At 38.3% G+C, this 22,334-nt stretch overlaps 1 protein-coding gene across 1 annotated transcript in view; it reads left to right on the forward strand.

Moving 5' to 3' along the window:
- PCCA (propionyl-CoA carboxylase subunit alpha) overlaps positions 1 to 22,334 on the forward strand; it is a 302,331-nt gene that overhangs the window by 94,613 nt on the left and 185,384 nt on the right. The window contains exons 8-10 of the mRNA XM_059832438.1: positions 4,480 to 4,516; positions 10,400 to 10,478; positions 18,623 to 18,725. Of these exons, the coding sequence (XP_059688421.1) occupies positions 4,480 to 4,516; positions 10,400 to 10,478; positions 18,623 to 18,725 (219 nt within the window). The remainder of the gene's footprint in view (positions 1 to 4,479; positions 4,517 to 10,399; positions 10,479 to 18,622; positions 18,726 to 22,334) is intronic.

A 22,334-nucleotide genomic window follows, 5' to 3' on the forward strand; every position in this document is an offset into this window, starting at 1 on the left:
GGATTGAAGAGGAGGATGCCTGGCGTAACAGATGCAACTAACTATTCTCATATAGGCAAATACTGTAGCAAATATGAAACTGAGGATGGAAAGATGTGGAGTGAGAGTGGAGAGGGTAGTTTGACAAAGAGTAATTTTCTTCTCATCCCTAGTTCAGTTTCTCAGTTGGCTGGGGCAAGGGTTATCCAGCCTACACATGTAAGGAACCTGAGTCTGCTGCTGTCAGCTAGAGCCAACAAAAGCATTCAAAGGTAGTTAATTTCAAAATCTGTCACTACAATTAGTTTCCTAAAACCTGATTGGGAGAGATAGTTGTAAATAGTCTTAATCAAAAGAATTAGTGTTAATCCACGTGAGCAATGGCTATAGTAAAGTTAAAGCTGAGAAGATGTATTGTCTGTAAATGAATAAAGAGAAATAAGTGACAAGAAGAAAGTGGAGGCTGAGTAATGAGTATAAAGAGATGCTGTGGTGAAAAAAATGGTAAAGGAATAGCAAGGGAAGAAAGATCTTTATATTGTTTCACCACGTATGGCCAGTTTGGTTTTATGGCTGGTAGAACATAGCTGGATGTAGACCCAGAAGATTAAGATCTCTGGGTGTCTACTTAATTTCACTGGTATTAGTAGACACGTTGAAGGTTTTCAGCAAGGCTACGAATTTACTGTTTTTAAGTTTCAGATATCTGTTTTGGCTGTATTCTTGCATTGGGGTATTGACATTGGTATTAAATGATCACTGTATTGCTGAAGAGGTTGTTGGAGACTAGACATGAACTGGAGGTTCTCTAAGCCCAGCACCGTCAGCCGTGAAGGCTATTATGTAGCTCTTCATAATGAGGCTCAACAAGACCAAGTGCCGGGTCCTGCCCTTGGGTCACAACAACCCCAGGCAACGCTACAGGCTTGGGGACGAGTGGCTGGAAAGCTGCCCTGCAGAAAAGGACCTGGGGGTGTTGATCGACAGCCGGCTGAATGTGAGCCAGCAGTGTGCCCAGGTGGCCAAGAAGGCCAACGGCATCCTGGCCTGTATCAGAAATAGTGTGGCCAGCAGGAGCAGGGAGGTGATCGTGCCCCTGTACTCGGCTCTGGTGAGGCCGCACCTCGAATCCTGTGTTCAGTTTGGGCCCCTCACGACAAGAAGGACATTGAGGTGCTGGAGCGTGTCCAGAGAAGGGCGACGAAGCTGGTGAGGGGTCTGGAACACAAGTCTTATGAGGAGCGGCTGAGGGAACTGGGGTTGTTCAGTCTGGAGAAGAGGAGGCTGAGGGGAGACCTCATCGCTCTCTACAATTACCTGAAAGGGGGTTGCAGAGAGGTGGGTGTTGGTCTCTTCTCCCAAGTGAAGAGTGACAGGACAAGAGGAAATCGCCTCAAGTTGTACCAGGGGAGGTTTAGGCTGGGTATTAGGAAAAGTTTCTTTACTGAGAGAGTGGTGAAACACTGGAACAGGCTGCCCAGGGAGGTGGTGCAGTCACCATCCCTGGAGGTGTTCAAGGAACGTGTGGACGTGGCATTGTGGGACACGGTTTAGTGGGCATGGTGGTGTTGGGTTGATGATTGGACTTGATGATCTTACAGGTCTTTTCCAACCCTAGTGGTTCTGTGATAATTAATACAATGTTTTACAGCTCTAGGAGTCTCTTAAACAGCTTTATCTTGGCATTCCTCTGCATCAGAATAGTTTTGCTTTTTTGTCTCCACCTGCCAGGACCTGGCAGAGAGGCATGTACATGAAATTAGGAGGTTAGAAATTCTTATGCTAAATGAGTATTTTATGTCTTTTTAACTTAATGAAATCAGCCATTTGTAAAAATAGCTCTTATGATTTTTATAAACTTGTACCATTACGGAACATTTTTATTTGTACAATAAAAGGTGGTGCTAAAATTATATATTTCTTTACAATCTGCAGTTTATTTTGGGAAAATGGTAGTGTAGCTAATGTGTTTTTGGAGGAAATAGCAGTAAATCATTGAGGGCTTTTGCTTTTAAAAAAAATTCAAAATGCTTTTAGTACCGGTGTGGTTTTGTGTATTTTGCACACATGGACTTGTGTGTTATTGCAGTGTCCATAGCATTCAGTTTTTGGCCCCTTATGGCAAATGTTGTGTATCTATCATAAGTTCTTTGCACCAAAAATCTAAAATAACTGTCCTAACTTTTTATGAGTACTCAAACTACTGCTGTATTTATGTAATCTGCAAGTGAAATGCATCACACTAAAACATACTTTCTTAGGGAAAAAGGTCAAAAGACTTACCAGAGATTTCAGTATGTGAGTTGTTTATTAATTTTTTGTTTATTAGTTTTTGTCTTTAAAGCACAGCATATTTTTGTTTTCTATTTCAGAAACACTCTTTGAAGGCTAAAGAATTTGAATATGCATTGGTTATTTTTTTTAATCTTAGAGTTTGGATTCTAATATATTAGAACTGTAAAAGAAACAGATGTTGAAATAGTGTAAATTAATAACTGTGCTGGGCAGATGACTTCAGTCTGTTCAAGCCAGAACTGAGACAATTAGTGCTGCTGATACGATGCCGCTGAAGTTGTTGTATGCATGTATAAAAATACAGTGGCAGTGAAAAGTTCCCCTATAATGATTTGCAGCTTGTCTTCCTGTGGACTGCAATGTGTCAGTTAGCCACTTGTTTGCAGGTAACTATGTGGAAAAAAAAAAATTACCCTGTTTGCTTCCCCCCTCTTAATTCTATTTTGCAAATATATGAGTGAATTTGCAAGAGAAAAGAAATGTAAAAGTTTCCTTCTCGACTATAATCGTGGCTCTTCATCAGTCATCACTCTTCCTGCATTTTGTTCAAGAGGCTCTAATTGTCTGCATTTGGCAGGTTTAACACTTCCTGACAGAGAGGCTATTAAGGGGAAGTATTCTCGCATAACTGTCACAGGCAGGAACAAAGAACCTTCAAACTCAATGTGTGGAAACCACTAACATTCTTAAATGACCCTTTTCATGCATTTTATCCCTTTAAGCTAAAATTTGGAGGGTGCAGGGTCATGGAAAGCAGCAAGGTGTAATAAAACAGTAAACCCTGATATTTTTTTTTTTTTTTTTTGGGGTGGGGGGGTGGGAGAAGGTTTTTTGCTAGATTTATCTCTTGACTTAAAAACAATTGTTATTTGGAAAAATCTCATTAACAGATGTGACTGGAGTAAAAAGACTTAAAACTGATGTTGCTTTCAGGACTGCTTTGAACTTAACAAGCACCGATTTGTGGAGCAGACTAGCTAATGAAAGGAAATTAAATTTTCTGACAACTTCCCCTGCCAGCCCCCTTATTCTTCATGGGGCTGTTACTAGGTACTGAAGACTTTTAAAGAGGATTTTGTTTTATTATCGGACATAAATGAACCAGGTATGAACATTTCTTACGGTTTTTTTTTGAAAGTTCTGACCTGGGTGCTCTTAAAATGGATTGCCTTGAAAGCTTTAAAAATATCAGGTTTCATTTTAATGTTCATAAGTCAGCCCCCATAGTTTCAGACACACTTAGCAGCTGGTGGTTTCCAGACATTACTGCCTTCCATACAAATTTTTTAATGCATGTCATGGAATAGTATAAATATTAGCAAATTTGGATGGAATTTTCAAACGTAACCGGTGCCACTGTAATTTAACCCTTTTCCTTTCTAGTATTGTATAATGGCAATATAGTTATCAGTAGAAGAAACCAGAATTAACTACTGCAGGAGAAGAGATTTGGTTATTAAGAAGTCACAAGTGCAAGTATTTTGTTTTTTATTCTCTGGGTTTCCTAGTACTTTTTCCTGTACCAGGCTATAGTGGTATGAGTCAGCTGAAGCAATAGGTGGCATCAACAAAAAGATTTTTCTAATTGCCATACACTAGTAATGTGTGGAGTCTTGAATGGGAACAATTATGTGAATCTTCTCATTTCAGATACAGTTTAAAATGATGCATTTAAGGTTTATTCTGTCTTTAGAATGAAAAACGTGCAAAAGTGAAACGCTTGTCTTTAAAGAAGTTCTGCAAGACTTTTTTTTTCCTGAAGCTGAATCGCTCCCAAACAATAGAGAATCAACTCCCCCTACTGACAACAAGCAGGAAAACACGAGAAATACCTGTGAGGACAGAAAAAAAGCTGGCAGTGGACAAACTTTAACGATCTGATTTATGGGCCATTATTGATTGTAAACTTCTAAATTCTAGCATTAAATTCCTACAACTGCAGAAAATAATTTTGCGATCCTGGTTGTGTTTCCTGTCAGCTGATTTCTCGTTGCTTTGAGTTTCTCAGTATACTAATGATGAGGTAGAGTTTACATTCCACTGATGGTATTAATTTTACATTCCTCTAGCTGAAAAGGGTCAGAAGGTTGTAAAATCAAACATTAAATGAATCAGAGGAGACAGTAGTGCAATATATGACTGCCCTCAGGACATAATGCAATGGCTGATGGGATTAACGTTGGGTCTCATTTCCTGCTTTTACAGGATGCAGATGAAGCTGTCAGAATTGCAAGGGAAATTGGTAAGTTCTTAAATTAGCTATGGTGGGATTTGTGTGCCTCTCAGCAGACATGGTTGACTAAATTGAATGTGTAATAAGTAATCCCTATAGAACAAATAATGTTTTAATAGTTTTTAAGTTCCCTCTTGCCTATAGGGCTGGAAGAATCTAGGCATTAACGCCCTGTCTCTTAAACCATCAGACTTTAGCTTTACAAACTGGACTTTACAGAACAAGTGCAGCCATGATTTGTGGAATGCATGTAATATGCAATAATGAGTAACTCACTAAAGGAGTTATTTCAAAGTATATCTGCAGTCGGACATGATAGTCAGAAGTTAGGCGTGGTACATTTCTCTCTAGATGGAGGCTGACACCAGTGATGTTACGATCTTCATTCTTCATCACTGTGTGGACTGCCCTTAGCTTGAATATCATCCAGACCACCAGCCTTTCTTCTGTGCTTTCTGGAATAAAGTCACTACTCAGCTTCTGAATATCTTACAGAATGGTGAAAAGAGCAACCAGCAAACTGTCTGGGACTCATTTTGATGAAGGTTAAGTATAATCTGTGTTTAATGAGTTTTGGCTTTTATTTACTGAAGCTTAATATTAGGGAAAATATTTAACCATATGCTTGAAATTACACATGTTCTTAAATGCTTTCTAGAAGAAGAATCTAATGCAATAAGAGATTTTTCTTAGGATTCTTTTTTTTGCATTTTCATTTTAAGAGACAGTAGCTGTGAGAAGCTATTTAGGTTCATCACAGGTACATAATTCAAAGGTACATCTGAAGCTTCTCTTACTCATCTAGCTACAAATACATCTCACCTGTGTCAAAAGGTATGGCTGTGCCTTATGTGCCAAACAGAAATTGGGACTGGCACTGATGCGGATGAACTTTCATCAATGTAACACCTTTCCACTTTGAGTTTAAGTTTGGGTTTTTACCCTGCACTTGTTAACTGCCCTGAAACCTCTTGGTATAGGCTTGGTTGGCTTTTAGGCTGACACAACTGAAGTCAGTTTTTGTGGGTCAGCCTTTATGTCCCTGTTGGGAAATCAAGTGAGCACTCATCACTGTCATGGGAGTAGAAACGAAAGGAAGAGGTTATCAACCAAATTGGAATGTTTGGAGGAAGACTGTAAATAAAATAGGTTTTAGTCCTTAAAAAAGGCATAGTAGCATGATTCTATTTCAGTTCAGTTTCATTTCAATAGTCTTTCTCTTGTTTTTTAAAGATTCCCTGCGAGTATTTTTAAAGCAGTTTTGATTAATGTAAGTCAGAAGACACTCAGTGGCTTGCTTAATTTTCTTCTGAGTTCTGGTATTCTGTTGACTGGTTCCTGTCTTTGATATCAGTAGCACTTTGGAGGTCATTATATCAAGGTAGTCTTAAATCTGTAGATATTAAAGTCAATTACAGACAGCTGGGTGGTGCTTTATCTGGATGGAAAATTCTTAAACCACTTTGATACGAAAAAGGTTTGTACTATGATGCCATGTAGTGAAAGAAAAATGTCCTTTCTAGCTTTTTGCCCACCCATGTTTCGACCAGTTGATCAGTTTGGTTAAGTGTCTAACCATGACCACTGATCAGAATAAACCCCAATGATTTGTAATTTCAAAGGATCTAAAATAGGATGAAATTAAAGTCTCATGTATATAACGCATTTGTCCTCATACACAAGGCACTTAATCTAAAAGTATTCAATTGCATATCATTTTTAATTTCTCTTATCTAGAGCCTCGGTCTTCCAAGAATGCTTAAGTAATTATTGAAACGTTCATTGTGGGTCAGGACTTAAAACTCTAAAACATTGTGTAATGTTCTCTTGCTGCCTGTGTTTTTTCCTGCTTCTCCCTGCTATGTTCTGGCCAAAGGTCCAGTAGTAGTGAAGCGTAGCACTTCAGGGTTGAGACACTGCCTTTACCTGTTTCAGTGACTGTTATTTATGGATACAAATTCTGTAAGTATGGGAGTAAAACCTACCTTTCGCCCTTCATTTGAGATTTGCTCTCCCAAGTTGTTGAGAGAGAATGTGACAGAGATATTAGACTAAATAGGGAGTATAGGCTCCTTTCTACAGTCTCTCTTCTCTATTTGTCTGTGTGGGTTGTTCTTCTCTTGTGATCCTTTCTGTAGTGCTTAATCACTTTGGCTCTTTTCCTGTGCTACTTTTAAGTCTGTTTGTTAGTTGTACATTAAGAACTGCTGGCTTCTTGATTTCTGAAGCATCGATGAAACTCCAGAAATTTTTACTCTTCAGTTTGAAAGGATTGAACAACTATGAAATGCAGGCAGTTAAACTAAATGAAAGTCTCTACAAAACTGAAGAGGTGAAAAAATGTGTTTATGTCCTATCTCATTTGGCATGGGTGTAGTTTGTACTAGCTTTTCAATAATGGATATAAAAAGAATCTGGTATTGCTACATGCAATATTGCTCAGACTGATATTGCTCAATGCATTCTGTGGTCTAGTACCTGCAGCTTTATAAAAATGGTTAAATGACACCTAAAACCTTGGTGGCAAAGGGTGGGAAGTAACAGCTGTTGGACACCAGAAGTTTGTTTACTCCTTTTACCATTCATATTCTCAGAATAGTAACTGCTCTGGAAACAAAGCAGTCCTAACTTAAATAGTATCTGTTTAACAGCAAAAGTATGCCTGATGATCTTCAAATTTGACAGCTTTTTACCTTCTTGCCTTCTGAGATCTTTTTAGACCCATCCTTCAGATACATCACAAGAATGTAAAACTATAAAACAAGAGTAATTTTTATTCTTACGTGCAATTTTAATTTCATGTAAATTGGCATCTAATTTGAGGGAAGGGTTGAAAACTTAACACCTACTGAAGAATGTGCCTGCTTTGTGAGAGTCTTCATTGCTGTTGTCGTGGGTCATTATAAATGCTACTAGAAATTGTTTGCATGCCTCTCCCTTCCCACAACTAATCCAGCCAATCCATGTGGGCATACTTCAGCAATTTTGATTGCTGCTGAAGAGCGCAAAAGTGGTTAGGAGAATGATGAGTAACGCATCCTGATCCCAGCATCCTGTACCCAGAATGTACACAAAACTTAGATTCTACAAAGTCTTCTGTGTCTTAGCACACACCAGTCTTTGGTATTGGCCGAAGAACTGCTGTCTAGCTTAGTTCAGTGCCCCAGAGAGCTAGTAAAGGCATATTTGAGCAAAAGTTCAAGTCGTCTTAGTTTCAGGGGGCTGGCTAATCATCATACTAACTTGAAGGTCTGTTGCGAAGAATTTTTCTTTTTCAACCTAAAAAGCAGTATGTATCTTTTCAAAACAGGCCTTACTTTGATTTAAAAAAAAAAAAAATAGTTTTTTAACTATATTGTGGCTCTCTGGAATCTTTAACTGCCTTGCGTACAAGTGTGGTTGATGTGTAATCAGTATACATAAAAGGTGGGGGAGGGGGAAAGCAAAGTGGTCCTACACCTGGTGAGTGAATCCAGTAAGCCATGTAGCCTGTCTGATAATTTAACCAGGTGAGTTGTGATACATGAACTTTTATATTCTGTAGCGCATAAAGACTCACCAAGGCTCACTGCCAACGTGCCTATTTTGCTGTCGAAACAAAAGAACAGTAAATTAGGACTAGACCCTGCTTACAGAATTAAAATCAGCAAGCCATTCAAGAGACTGATATTGTTAGACTGAAACTGTTAGCATAATTGATGATGATTTTTTTCAAGTACATGTAACACTGAATAAGATAGATTAGGTGATGGAAATTGCCATAGAGAATTTGCCATAATAAGGCTTAAAACAATCCTTATTTCAGAATTTCAGACTTGCAGACTCTTGAGTTGGAGAGAGTCTCCAGCTGGTGATAGTATTGCCAGAGGTGTAAGTTTGCTAGTGTTACCTGATTAAATCTCATTTCTTGCATGGAAATCACACAAGATGTGCTTTTTGCTTTATTTCAAGAGAGCCAGTGACTCATCTAGGATCCTGGCAGTTGCCAGGGACCTGGAAAAGCATCTACAGCATAATAAATTGTACTTGTGTAGATACTGCATTTCATGAAAATGAGTTGAACTTTGCTGTTCGCTGTATGCAATCTAGAGTTATTCTGTGCATGACACTTTATCTCTGGGATTGTAGAGGCCTTGAAAATACTTAGTATAGTTCTGGATCGAACTCTGTGACTTATGCCATACCCCTCTGTGGGCAGCATCAGATTTTTCACAGGAAAATGTGAGAGACAGTCTAGCAAGCTTATTTGCATGGCTCTGTTTGGTCTTACCCTTATACCTAATAACTAAAGATTACTTTAGACTCTAAAGCATGAAGATTTATAGCCTTTTGGTCATCCCTGCCTATAGGAACTTGATTTGTGCTCTACATATGCTTATCTATTACCTTTCTGCAGCTTTCAGCAACATGAATGATCTGTAGCATGGGGTTTCACAGTCTAATAACATGTTATGTTGGAAATGGTTTTATTGATTTTTTTTTTTCTGTTTTTTTGTTAATTTAATGTTCTCTTGTACTGTTGCTGCTTTCCTGCCTTCCAGTCAACACTACTCTGTTTCTTATGCTTGTATCATGACTTTTTTTTGTGTTCACTTTGGTCTTTTGAAGCAAAAGGTTTCCAGATCTTGCTGGTTTTAATTAACTTCTCCTGAACCTCCTTTCAGTCAAATGACTTTGGGGAGGAGGTGGGTGTACTGCATCACTGTCACTTGACAGAGCAAGAGTAGGTCTACATTCCAGAAAGAAACTGTAAATGTTAGTTACACATACGATAGCAGACTTGACCATTTCTATTGGGAACCATATTAATGTTCCTTTGTGTCCCCAGATCAAAGCCTTTTATAGAATGTGTCTTCAACTGCAAGGACTGATGGACTCTTCTTGCTAGACGATATCAGCTGGTCTGATATTTGGCTTAATGTTATGATTTTCATTAAACATACTGGAGACCAAAGGCTTGAAGAATTTTCTGCTATACTAGAAATGTCAAAAACTTTCTGATCAGATCCTTAATTTTCAAATTTCTGTACAGTCATGTGGGAGAAATGTGTGAAGTTCACTGATAGGAATAAGAAACTGTTTTAGGAAGTTGCTTTGAATTAAAATATTGTACTACAATAAACAATCGTTACTAAATCTGCTTTTAAACTGCATACTTTGTTACTGTACTTTTCTAGCTTTCTGAAAACTAAGGTCCTGACTCATACCCATATTAAGGTATCTTGTTCTGAGTAAAATATTACCAGTTATGCACAACGCTGTCAAATTTATGCTGCTCATTTTTTGTTACTGCTTGTCAGTTTGGGGAAAATCTTTTTTTATTGTTAAAAAAATGTAATAATATGTTTTCTGTGATACTTACTATTACATAATATCTGAGCCTTACAGCTCTTTCGAGGTGCTCTGTTATTTAAAATGTGCTGGACCAGAAATGTTGATAAGATACAGGTTGGCTTACTGAATCTCTTGACTAATAGTTTATGAAGATCTCCTGCTTATTTTTCCTAGTAATATTTTTAATAATTTTATCACAGCTATAGCTTACTTCAGCAGTAACAAAGGAATAAAATTTTGTTCCTAAAGAAATGTGAACTTAAAAAGGTCAAATGCCTTTATTAATAAATCACTTTGTTACTTGGGAATAATTCATTCAGTGCTTTTTTTTTTCTGGTATAAATGAAATGGAGAAGACAACCTTTCTTGGCTTCAGAAATCACTGCACTGACAGCTAAGTCTTGAAAAGAAAAATCTCCTCTCCTCTCCCTCCAAACAAAGTGTTTTAATAAACGAAGTTATTGTCTACTGGCATTATTGGACATGTGGTCAGTTGTCATGTTCCTCTGACCAACTGAACAAAGTTTGAACTTCTGTCTAATTGTTCCCCGCTGTTAGGCTACCCTGTCATGATCAAGGCCTCAGCAGGTGGTGGTGGGAAAGGCATGAGAATCGCTTGGGATGATGAAGAGACCAGGTGAGATGCTGTCCAAAAGCTTGCCTTGATGAATGCTGCAGTTACTAAAGTCCCATTAAGCCACTGAGAGCTGACAGTTGAGCAGATATGAAATGTTAAACAGAGAAATTGGATATTGTTTGGTTTTCTCCCTTTTGTATAGTGAGCGGTATACTTTGGGAGTTTGCGTGTGTCTATTTAAAATTAATTTTTGCATAAATCTTACAAAACATGGTCCATTAATTTGACTAAAAAACCAACACTTACAACTGCCTTTAGTCCAGTGATAGACTGTAAACAACATTTTGCTGTGTGCCTTTCAGAATGCTGATTTATTAATTGTCTGTGTGTTAGGTAGAATACGTATTGGCCCTGATTCTCAAACATTAATGCATGCCATTAGTTCTGTTAAAGTTGATGAGACTGATTATTCGTGTGGAAACACATATGGTGTTTCCAGAATGTGCTCTAATAAATTGCATACTTCTGTGTTTAAAATATTTGTCTCAGCAAACTATTGTGCTTTTGCCTGTTTGAAACAATGTTTGTTTCAACACACAGGCATTTTCATGTCTCTTAATGGTTGTCTGCATCCTGAACACTTCAAGATGCTTTGTTATTGATCTGAGAAGTTTTACAATCCATTCTCTGTTGATATTCAGGTGGTGAGGAGCCTGGTTTCAACCCCAGGTGCCACTGACGTTACATAAAAATGCATTTTGGGATTTTTCAGACTTGTAACAAAAAGCCTATTTGATCCAAAATTAGATAGCCCTTTAGATGTTTTCCTTTCCGCATGGAGAGAGCAGCACATATGCTGGAAGCCACTCAAATTTTTGTCAGTTTAATTTAGTCACCTGCAAGATTTCCCTGTCATATTTTTGTGTTCCCTATTAAATTTTTGTTTGTCAAAACCTAAAACTGGAAAAAAGGACAATGATTGGCTAGCAGTTAAATTTTAGAATTAAGGAAAACATGAAGTCGTTTTTTCTTGTACCTTGCTACCTCTAGTCCATTTGTATTCAAATCTAAATAGGAAAATAAGGTTTTGTGCATTACAATGAAGATGTAGAATAACCTGCTTTGTTCCCACTGCTTTAGAATCCAAAATTACTGCCTTGATCTTGTTCAGGCAGCAATTGCATCTATTGGACTTCTTTTGCTCAGAAAAGAGCAAAGGCTCTCAATTAAAGTAACTGTTTAAAAATCGAAAACTGGATTTAAAATCATATTGTTCATTTTTTTTGAGAAAAGTTGTGGTTATTGTTGAGCAAGTCACCTGATGGAGCTGATTGATATCAACAGAAGCCAGCTAGAGATGTTATTTTTTGTACATTCACATACAAAATTAATTTAATTGTATTATTTGACCCAGTGATTCTTAGCGATATTAGTTTGAGATGCTTGCTTTGTTTGTGGAAAGCCTTTGAAATACCATTGAGCTCCTTGTTTGCCAGTGGTGCTCTTATAATAATCTTTCTGTTACGTTATGCAAGCCTTGTCTTTACAGTGTAATTTTATAGAGAAATATCTGAAAAGTGCTAAGAGAAAGAACACCTAGACTGAGTCACAGATCAACACTAGTTACTGATCCTATATCAAGGAGAAATGCTTATTTTAACACTTACAGGTAAGCAGCAATGAAGGCAAAATGAAGTTGGCGAAGTATGTGTTGGAGGAAGATAAGTGAGATTAAGAGAACTGAAGATAGAAACATTTACTTTGCATTTACATATGAAATAGAGCATTTGGGTTTCTCTTATAGTCTGTCTTGAAGAAGTATCTGTAAGGTTGTAAAAGATTTGTTGTATGTGTCTATTAATTGCATTATGGAACCAAGATTGTTCCTTTTTCTGTCTGAAGAACATCCAACTGAGCGTTTTGAAGGTGACTCAACTTGTTACTGACAAAACAATATATCTGTTAGTTTTAATATCTCATGAAAAGTTGTTGATCTTGGATATTGTCTTGCTGCATCCAAAACCATGTAATCCTAAAAATAAACTAATTTTCAGCTATTGGCAGACTCTGAGAAGCCAGTATCTGAATGGCCTTTTGTATTTCAGGGTTTATAGATGCAAGACGAGTGTGAAGTAATGTTGATAATATTTTCATTTGTAAACTTGCTTTGGCTTTGTCATGTAGGATTAATTACAAATGCTATTTGGGGAAAAAAGCCTTATACAAACTAATTTTGTTTGAAACATTCTTTTGGATTTTCAGGATAGTTGAAAATTTTTCTTGTCTCAACTGGCTATGCATTAATATTAAAAGAAGGCTTAAATATATTGTGTGGTGTGACATGGAAATAGCCGTTGGAAATGGAAAAGACCTATGTGAATGACTTAACTGCTACTGTTACAGAATTACTCACTGTGGTTAACTTTCTGGTGCTTCATCCTTCACATCTTCATATCTCCAGTGATGAAAATCTTGTTAGATTCTCTAAATATTATGATATTATTCCAGCTGTAGCTAAGATGTGCAGTATGAGAGGATGATGCTTTAAAAAAAACTGGACAGCATTCCCTATTACAAGCCTGTACGTTGAGTTTTATTGCCTTCCCAAAGCAGTGCCTTTGGTCTGTCAGACTGCTCTGCAAAAATGGGAGTGTATGGGTTTGGCATCCTTGGGCTGTCCTGCACAGGTATGTGCTGTAGAAGTGTTCAGGTAAGGGGAAGGAGTCAACTGGATGTGTGAAGAACAGTGTTTCTTAAAAAATGGTTTTTTTTGTAAACAGATTTCCACTCCAGCTGCATGTGTAAACATATATAAAATACTGTGACTAGATAATTTTTTTTTTTGAATTGCAGTCAACCTAAAGCAATGGATATTGGTTTTGTGTGTAAAATCAAACAACGTTTGATTATTTATTGGCTACTTAACCTACCAGCCATGGTTTTAGAGGGATTCTACTGTACTAATGGTTATCAAACATCTGCTTTTAACTAGATGGCCTTTCTAATTCTGGCCTTAACAAGAAAAGACTATTTTCTTTTACTATTTCCTGATATTGGAAACTGAAATATTACATAATGACAGCAGTTTTTTATTAGTGTCTGGCTGCCTCCAAAGAAAGTGGTTGTTTTAATTAAAGCAGCAATGCTGATTTCAGAGCTGGAGGCAGAAAGTTGACATGGGTTATCTCACTTCAGACAACCACAAGGAAGCTTGTGGTAAGACCCATAAATGCTTTTGTACTACTTATACTTCAGTGTGAATAAATGTACTGTAGGGAGAGAGGAGAACCTTTAAAGATATCCTGTTCTTCCCCTTATAGAATCCTTCATGTTTGAAGGGACCTAGGGACATCATCTCATCCAGCTTCATCCTTGGAATAGGATCAGCACTGAATTTGAAGCTGGTTGCTTAGAGCTTTTCCCAGCTGGGTCTTGCGTTGAGATGCCACAGCCTCTCTAAACAGCCTGCCCTGTTTCTCAGATCTTTCCAGTCATTTTTTTCCTTACATCCAGTTCAAAACTCCCCACTTCAGTTTATGACCACTGTCTCATTTTTCTGCTGTGCACTGCAATAAAGAGCTTGGCTCCATTGTTTCAGTAAACTCCTCTTTAAGTACTGGAAGGGTGCTATTAGATGTCCACTAAAGCCTCGCTGTCTTTCAGGTTCAGTAAGCCTGGTTGACTGTGCCGGTTCTGGTGCACTCTGACTGTCTTACTTGAGTGTATCAACATCTTTGAGTACTAGGAGTGCCTAAAACTGGATGCAGCATTTTAAATGTGGTCTAACAGGTGCTGAGTAAAGGAGAATAATTGCTGCTGTTGGTCTACTGGTGGTGCTGCAGTTGATATAGCCCACTGTTTCAATTAGCCTTCGTTACTGTCAGGGTGCACTGGTCACTTGCATCACAGCCTGTTATCCACCAGGACCTCCAAGTCATCTTAAGCAGCCAGTCAGTTCCACAGACTGTACTGATGCAGGGGAGCTGTGGGGGTGTGGGGTTAGGCTGTGCTAGGTACAGGACTCTGCATTTGTTCTTGTGGAAACTCAAAGATGCTTGTGAGCTCATTCCTTCAGACTGTCTAGGTCTCTCTGAAATGCAACCTTGCCCTTGAGTATATTGATGACCCTGTTTTAGTGTGGTCCACAGGCTGGTGGTGGTGCATTCCAGGTCAATGATAAAGAGGTTAAACTGGTTCCAGAATAATAGATTCCTGGGGAAATTCCATTGTATTGGATTCCAGGTAGAGGATGAGCTGCTAACGTTGACCCCAAGGATCTAGCCAGCTTTTCACTCATCTAGTTGTGCACCTATGTAGACTGTAACATTCTACCTTGGAAACAGTGATGCTGTGGGAGATCATTAAGGTCTTGCTAAAGTTGAGGGAGATATCTGCTGTTCTTCTGTAATTCATAGGTGTATTTGTGTAAAAGACAAGTAGATCGGTCAAGCATGATACTATTGGTAAATTTAGTCTGTTCTCAGTCACTTTCTCATGTGTCTAGAAATAGCTGTCAGGAGATCTTGCTCCATGACTCTTCTTTGGAATTAAAGTGAGGCTGACCAGCTTGTAGTTCTCCTGATTCTTTCATGCTTTTCTCAAAGATGGGTGCAATGTTTGTCTTCCTCCAGTCATCAGGAATCTCTCCTGACCTCCAAAGCCTTTCAGAGATGACAGAGCCATCTCACAAAGACATAAGCTACCTCTCTTAGCATCCCATCTGGTCTTACTGACTTATATGGGTTGATTTCTCAAGAGATCCTTCATTCCATCCTCTTCTGCTACTGGTGATCCCTCTTCTTTGGCCCATCTAATGTCTGTGTTGAGAAGTTGTCCCCAAAATCCACCAGAAACCTCCCAGCTTGCTTGTGGTCTTCTGTGTTGCTTTTACAACAGATATCTGTGAGGTTAGTTTTCTTTTTAAAAAAACCCAAACCAATAGGACCCGATCCCCACCCCCAACAACCCACAGCCCAAAACCCCCAAACGAAAAACACACACACACACTCAAGGTCTTGGAGACTTTGAGTTGCGTAAAGAAGAATTTGTCTGCTTTGTCAGCTTGAGCAGGTAAACTGTTAAGAAATTTGCACTGCAGTATTACCCTTACTGGCCTCTTTCTTGATCCAGACCTTCCAGCTCTCACCCTCTTCCCCTTTCTCAAGAAGAGATCCATATATTTGACCTCCCTTTTCATAAAAAGGGCAAGCCTATCCTGCTGCCTGTCTTAAAGATTGGGTGGCCATTCATTGCAGCACTGCAGTTGTGTTACCTGTCTCACCATGTCAGTTATTCTAAGGATATTGCAGTTCTGTGTCTGCATGGAGGCTCTAGTTCCTGTTTGTTTTCTTGGCCACATGCCTTTATGTACAGCTGCTTGAGGTGGACCTCTTGGATTCCACCCCCCCCAATGCTTCCAGGCTTTGAGTAGTGTGCAGCTCCCACCAGCATGACCCACCCTGCCCCTGAGGAGAGGCAGTGGTGTTCCCTGCCTGCCTTAGGTATGGGCTGTGGTGGCCTTTCAGCCCCCCTGCTCCAAGCCCAACTTGGGTCAAGGCATCTGGGGTGTGTTGGGTTCTCCTGCAGCTGAGGCTGTGAAGTCACCGTGTGTACTGCACGGGGCCATACTGTTAGCAGTGCTCTAGCTTACCAGCTCTGTGGCAGTGTGTGTCTCCAGGTGGCTGACCTGGGGTGTGAATCATCCTTGCAGCAGCCAGCCATGGGCCCCTTCTCATCATGAACCAGTCTATCAATCTATGAGTTGGAAAACAGCTAGCAGAAGCTAATGGCAGCACCTGAAAGCATCAAATCTGCATATAAGGGGGGGGGGAAAAAAAAAGAAAACTGCTGCTAAGTTACTGAGAACCTAAGAAAAACCTTAACTCAACAGAAAATCTTGCCTGACTAAAGAAATAACTTGCAACAAAAATGGCAACACCCCCCAACCCCTGCTGTCAAAACTACCTCTACCACAACTCCTAATGGAAACTACCAAAAACGTCTCCTGCCAAAGCCCCTCTTAGCTGCTGCTGTCTGCTGTGCTCCTTGCATACCAGCTCAGCTGGTGTCCCTGTAGCATGGGGCACCCAGTAGTGTCTAATGGACAGTCTGTCCTCTCTGTTCCCTGCCTAGTCTAGCGCAGGTGGCTGGCACTGGAAGACTGTGAAGATGGCTGTGTTAGCAGGTGGTTAGTGTTTGGAGTGCGGATCTGAGCAGAGCCCCTGCTCAGGAATCCTCTGACCAGAGCACCTCTTTGCTTTGAGTCATAGCGTAGAGGTATCAACGATGGTCTTTGTGTAGGTGAGGCACATCAGCCTGAATGATTGTGTCTTGTCAAACATTAGGCTGCAGACAGCATGTTGCTTGTATGGTAAACTGTGTCTGGGCCCAGACAGGGACAATAAGCTCAGGTTTCCCTGGCCTGAGTTCCCTTGTACTTCCCTTCCAGGTTTAGCGTGGGCAGGAAAGTTTTGGACTTGGTCGCACATATCGGTGCAGTTGTGCTGCGTGGGAAGCATTTTCCTTGCAGTGAGGCTCTGTAGGGCTGCTGCTTCGTGAAAGGGTAATGCTTCAAATGCAAATTCTCTTCTAGCCTAAGAGCTTTTTTTTTATTCCAAATATTCATAAAGAGACTCAGATCCATCTCCATTTGGTTAGTATGAGCTCTTTAAGGAAGGTGAAGTGTGTTTATGGTAATTTTTATCACTGAGCAAATGCAACTACACACATTTGTAAGATACAAACAAGGTCAGAATACCTGACTGAGATAGTAATTCCTGTTATATATATAATTTAAAAAAGATTTACAGATGTATGGATTAGATAATTAGGCACCTGACTTTTTTTTTAACAGGTATTGCAGTTTAGATTTCTAATTAGCACATACTTCAACGAAGGGAAAAGAGTCAATTGTGCATAAAACTGTCTGATAGAATGTTTACAAAAGGAAGCAGAGCCTTTGATATAGGAGTTAAAATAGCTCTAAATCTGTTTCAGTAAGCTCAAACACTGTGTATGGCTGTTTGTTACCTCACTTTGTTTTTTTGGACAGATCAGGTAGTGTACAGAATCACAAATTTTGATGTCCCTTTTTCTCTTTATTAAGTGATACAGTATATTGAAGTTAAATATGATTTTAGGAAAGATTGTACATTGCTATAATTTTGAGAGACTATATTTATATATTATTCCATAATCTTGAAAGAAGGTGGGGAAATACCTTTAAACATACATATCTCTATTCTGTAGATTTACCTATCTCGTGGTTCTATTGTCGCGGTTTTGTTTGTGGAATTGAACTATATCCAAGAGAGGGAAAGTGTGGAGACTTCAACTCAGTTGTGCCGTAGTTCTTATTCAGGGCACAAATGTCAGGGCTGCTGCATTTCCGTAGTCAATCTCACAGAAATTTACCCCAAACTTTCCATATGTATCAACATAAATGGGACTACTAAGCCTGTAGAAAACTTCCGTGGAGCCTTTGGGTCTCTGCATTATGGTACATTTCACCCTGAGAAACCTGTACATGAAGTTGTATGTCAGCAGTTATGCCCCCTAGGAGTAATCTTTCTGCCATGAAAAATAAAGTCAATATAGTGTCTTACAAGCTTTATTTGTTTGAGTAATTCCATATGTAAAAGAGAAAACAGAGGGAAGTGTACAGAATGCACAGTGTAACACTCAATTATACTTTAATGCAGGGAGAAACTAGTAGTACAGCTGGTATGCTCTATAAAGTGAAGTATTGCATCTGCAGTTTTTTCATCTAAGGTGCAACTAACCTCTGCTATTCTTAAGAGGACTGTGTACCCTAAGTGATGGTGAGCTTCACCTTTACTTTTGTATAGCAAGTACTTTGTAATTAATGTTTTTTAAAATTTGGTAACTTTATTACTTTTGCAGAAGAAGATGCCAACAAAGAAAATTCATACAAATAATTGTCAGAAAGGCCTAGACTTTTTAAACACTGAAATTCTTTGTGCTTTGAGAATGTATTTTTTTTGTCTTAGTAAGAAAACAAAGAAAAAAGGGATGCTCATTAAAGAATCAAATGCAAATGGTAAAACTTGGTTTTTGGGTATGTGTGTTGATTGATGAAAACTGCCAGATGACCGGAATGAATAAGTGTTCCTTCTCCTTATATACTTCAGAACTTGTCTTAACTTTTTAAATACAGATTATTCTTTTTGTTTTCATTATTTAAGGGAAGGCTTTAGGTTTTCATCTCAAGAAGCTGCTTCGAGTTTTGGCGATGATCGCTTACTGATAGAAAAGTTTATTGATAACCCTCGTCACATAGAAATCCAGGTTTGTATTATAATTCTTATTTATCATTTAGTTAATAAGATTTGAACTCCTTAACTAATCAAAGTTCAAAACGTTTCAAATGCTCCGCTAAGAAAGGCCTAGAGTCTTACGTTTTCCTGAGTCGTGGGCCGCTGCTCAAACTACATGGCTATCATGCACAATACAGCCTTCCTGTTTTTATTCTCTAGCCTTTCTTTAGCAGGAAAACAATGAACAGTGCTCAATTCGTTGAAAAAAAATAAATGGTTGTAAGCATCTGTCTTGAGGGCTGGAGCTTGAACTCTGGATCCTGATTGCAGTGCTTGCGCGCAGCAGAGGATGTAGGAGTTCAAGCACTGCCGTGCTTAACGTTTTTCTTGCAAGCTTTAGGTGGTTTTGTCAATGTTTTGGATTCTGTTCTGAAGTACCTAATCCTCCCTGGGAACTCAAGAGGATTTGTGTCTCATTTTGGGCAGTTTGCGGTTCAAAATCAGGTGTATTCTCCTTAACTTCTGGATTGTGACCATTTATATCGTTTATTGGATCTAGTCTTAAGCCAGATGTGCTAATGCAAAACAAGACTTGTTTGTTTTGGACAGGCTCTTTAACAAAATTATGGTTTTAAAATTTGTGATGTATTTTATCTTATGTAGGCAACTAAATTGTGTTTCTTAATAGCCTTGAAATAATCTTTCCTGACAAGAAATCCACATGGAGTATGTCAGTTTCCTCAACAGAAATTTCATTTATTTTTGTCCAAAATAACTTTCTAAGTTGTAGCATGTTTTCTTTTACAGTGAGAGCCTGAAGTATTTTGACAGTAGCTCAATAACTGTGAATGAACCAACAACAATAAATTTGATAGTGTGGAATGATTTGTAAGAGAGAAATATTTAACATTTTTTACTCTGCCAGATATGTGCCTGTTCAAACTTGATGCTTCCTGTGTTTTTATTTATTTTAAATTTCCATATAAAACTTGTCTGTGCACAGGCTAACTTATTGCATATGTGAAATAAAGAAACAGTCTGGTAAAACGAAATTTAAAACCCAACCTATTCTCTTTTGAAGGATCACGGTAAGGTCAACAGTGAACACTTAATTTCAGCATTAATCTTAGGTTACAAAAGAGGTCAGATTGCTAGAGCTTCTACCTATATTCTCTTGCTATGGCTAATAATTTTTGGCTACCTACGTCTTTGTTTCTCTTTTTTGTATGCAAATCAGTACACCTTAAAGATCTGTTCCTTTCAGTGCTTGCAGATTTGGGAGCTTCAGCAGTTTCCTACTAACTCTTTGATGACTAAAGTTAGATTGATTCGTCCATACTTTCATGAGTTGGGGGCAGATTTTACATTGTCTTGATTCCTTTAGGTTTAAAAAAGATTACCTCAAAAAATTAGGTAGTACTGTATTTAAGAACAGTCAAATAATTTCACACAGATTAAACAAAATAGCTTTGCCATTAATAATTTATAGTTTCATTTATAAGCGTACAGTGAATGTTGTTTTCCTTACACAAACACTTTGGTACCTTTTAACAATATCATAGCGTATCATTTTAACTTCATATTCTAGTCAGCTTTAGGACGTTGACCTTGGTTCATTTTCAAACTGCTAAATATACAAACAAGTTGAGACCAGATGCCAAATATTTATTAATTTAGCAGTAACTTTTAAATAGAACTTTTTTAACATTCTCATATAGCTCCAAAGCATTGGTACTTAAAATTGTTAAATAAGGGGTTTCCTGTGTCTAGCTATAAAACAATCACTTTGTAAAACATGAGAAAAGACTAAAACAATTAACAGGAAAATAGAGTCCAAATAGACTTTATGCTTGAACTGATTTGAAGTCTTGTTCTGAAATATCTGATATAAAGGACCTGAGTTTAAAGTAAGAGTACATGGAATGTCTAACTATTACTTGGCTAAATAGCAACCCTACAACTGGAAATAGAATTTAGCTGAATCATGTAGGAGAGGTTGCAATACGTTATATTTAATTATTTTGGCATATAGATTTACATAGCACATACTAATGTCATAATCATCTAATCCCACAAAAAAAGACTTTTTTTAAAGGAATATTTAGATATTGAGGAAAAAAGCTGTAGCTGTGACATGCATTTTTAGTGAGATGTGTACTGGAATCTTGCATCAACTCAGAGATGATGATTTTAACATTCTGTAAATGTCTTTTGAAATGTAATTGTTTTATGAAGTAAGTATCTTCTTTAGTTTCTGATAATGAAAATAGGAGACCCAAAATGAAAGTAAAAGCCTAACACTAGATGGTTTTTTGCTTATTCTATTTACAATTACATTTTCATAGTAAATGCTCATGCATATTTCTTTTTGAGCCATATTAACTGATAATGGAAAAACATTTATTTTAAGATCGAGATTGCAGAAATGAAGTAGGATACAAGAAATGTCCTGAAGTGAAAGAAAATATTTACTAGTTGGCTAGAAAAATACTTTATTATCCCCTTCAGGAAGACACAGAGAGAGAGAGAAGAGAAGCACAGGAACTCATTTTTATTGAAATATTCCAGGACTTTTTGGTTTGTTTGCTTTGGTGAGGCTGAATTATGTGGAAAGTTGCAGGCTTTCTAACAATGAAACAGAAGTGCTCACAAGGAATCCTTCTACTTACAGGACAGCGATTTTCCATCTGAGTACCGTGCTATGCCCTAGAGGTACTGTTTTAATATTAAAAAAAGAACAACAACAACAACAACAAAAAAGAAAAAATTCTTTCGTCCTCCCAAATGAGTTTCTGTAGAGCTCTGTGATGTTTAGTTCTGGATTGGATGAGTTAGGACTCGGGTAGGAAGTTGCTTTAGATGCTGCTGGTTGGTTGTTTTTTGTCTTTGTACTGACTTGCCTGTTACAGAATCTATCGGTTGGCTGGAGTACCCTCGTGCTGCTGCTGCTAGACCTCCCCCTGGGCAGGGAAGATGGTTGTGGGACAAACTGTAGTTTAGGAACTCCCCAAGTCATCAATCTTGTAGAACTCTTTGGAGGGGATTTTTTTTTTCCCCTAAAAAGCTCCATAAATTTATGGGAGTGCAAGAAAATTTCTGAGGAAAAGGTGAGTCTGATCCTGATGCTGCACAGTGCATGTGAGTTGTCTTCATGAGATCAGTGCCTCGTTTTCAGTCACATCTACCCAGATTATTTGCGCATCAGCAAACATTGGTGTCATGGATGTAGGACTTCATCTTGCTTAGTGCCATGCTCACTCTGTAGTGCTAAAAGGAATAATAAATAATACAAATTCGTTGTCACAAATGTGAGTAGATATGGTTGAGTTAACACAGTTTGAGGAAGATTGTCGCCTTTTTTTATCTTGTCTGTTTTCAGTGTAGAACGCACTATTAAAGAATGAAGCATGAATATTGGCACAGGTTCCTGCAGATCAGAGCAGGAAGATGGAAAAAAATGGATTACAGGGAGGATTTTATAAGGAAGAAAGGGAGCAGGTGTGGTCTGCAATGAAAGTAATTGTTCTAAGAATAAGTGTAGAGTCTAATATCGTAAGACTGGATGAAGTCTACTTGAATCCTCAAATCCAGTCTCTTGCTATTGGAAATGGCTGCACCGTACAGTTGATTTCATAAAGGG

This window comes from Gavia stellata, chromosome 1 (assembly GCF_030936135.1).
Source record: "Gavia stellata isolate bGavSte3 chromosome 1, bGavSte3.hap2, whole genome shotgun sequence".
NCBI classification, from domain to species: Eukaryota; Metazoa; Chordata; class Aves; order Gaviiformes; family Gaviidae; genus Gavia; species Gavia stellata.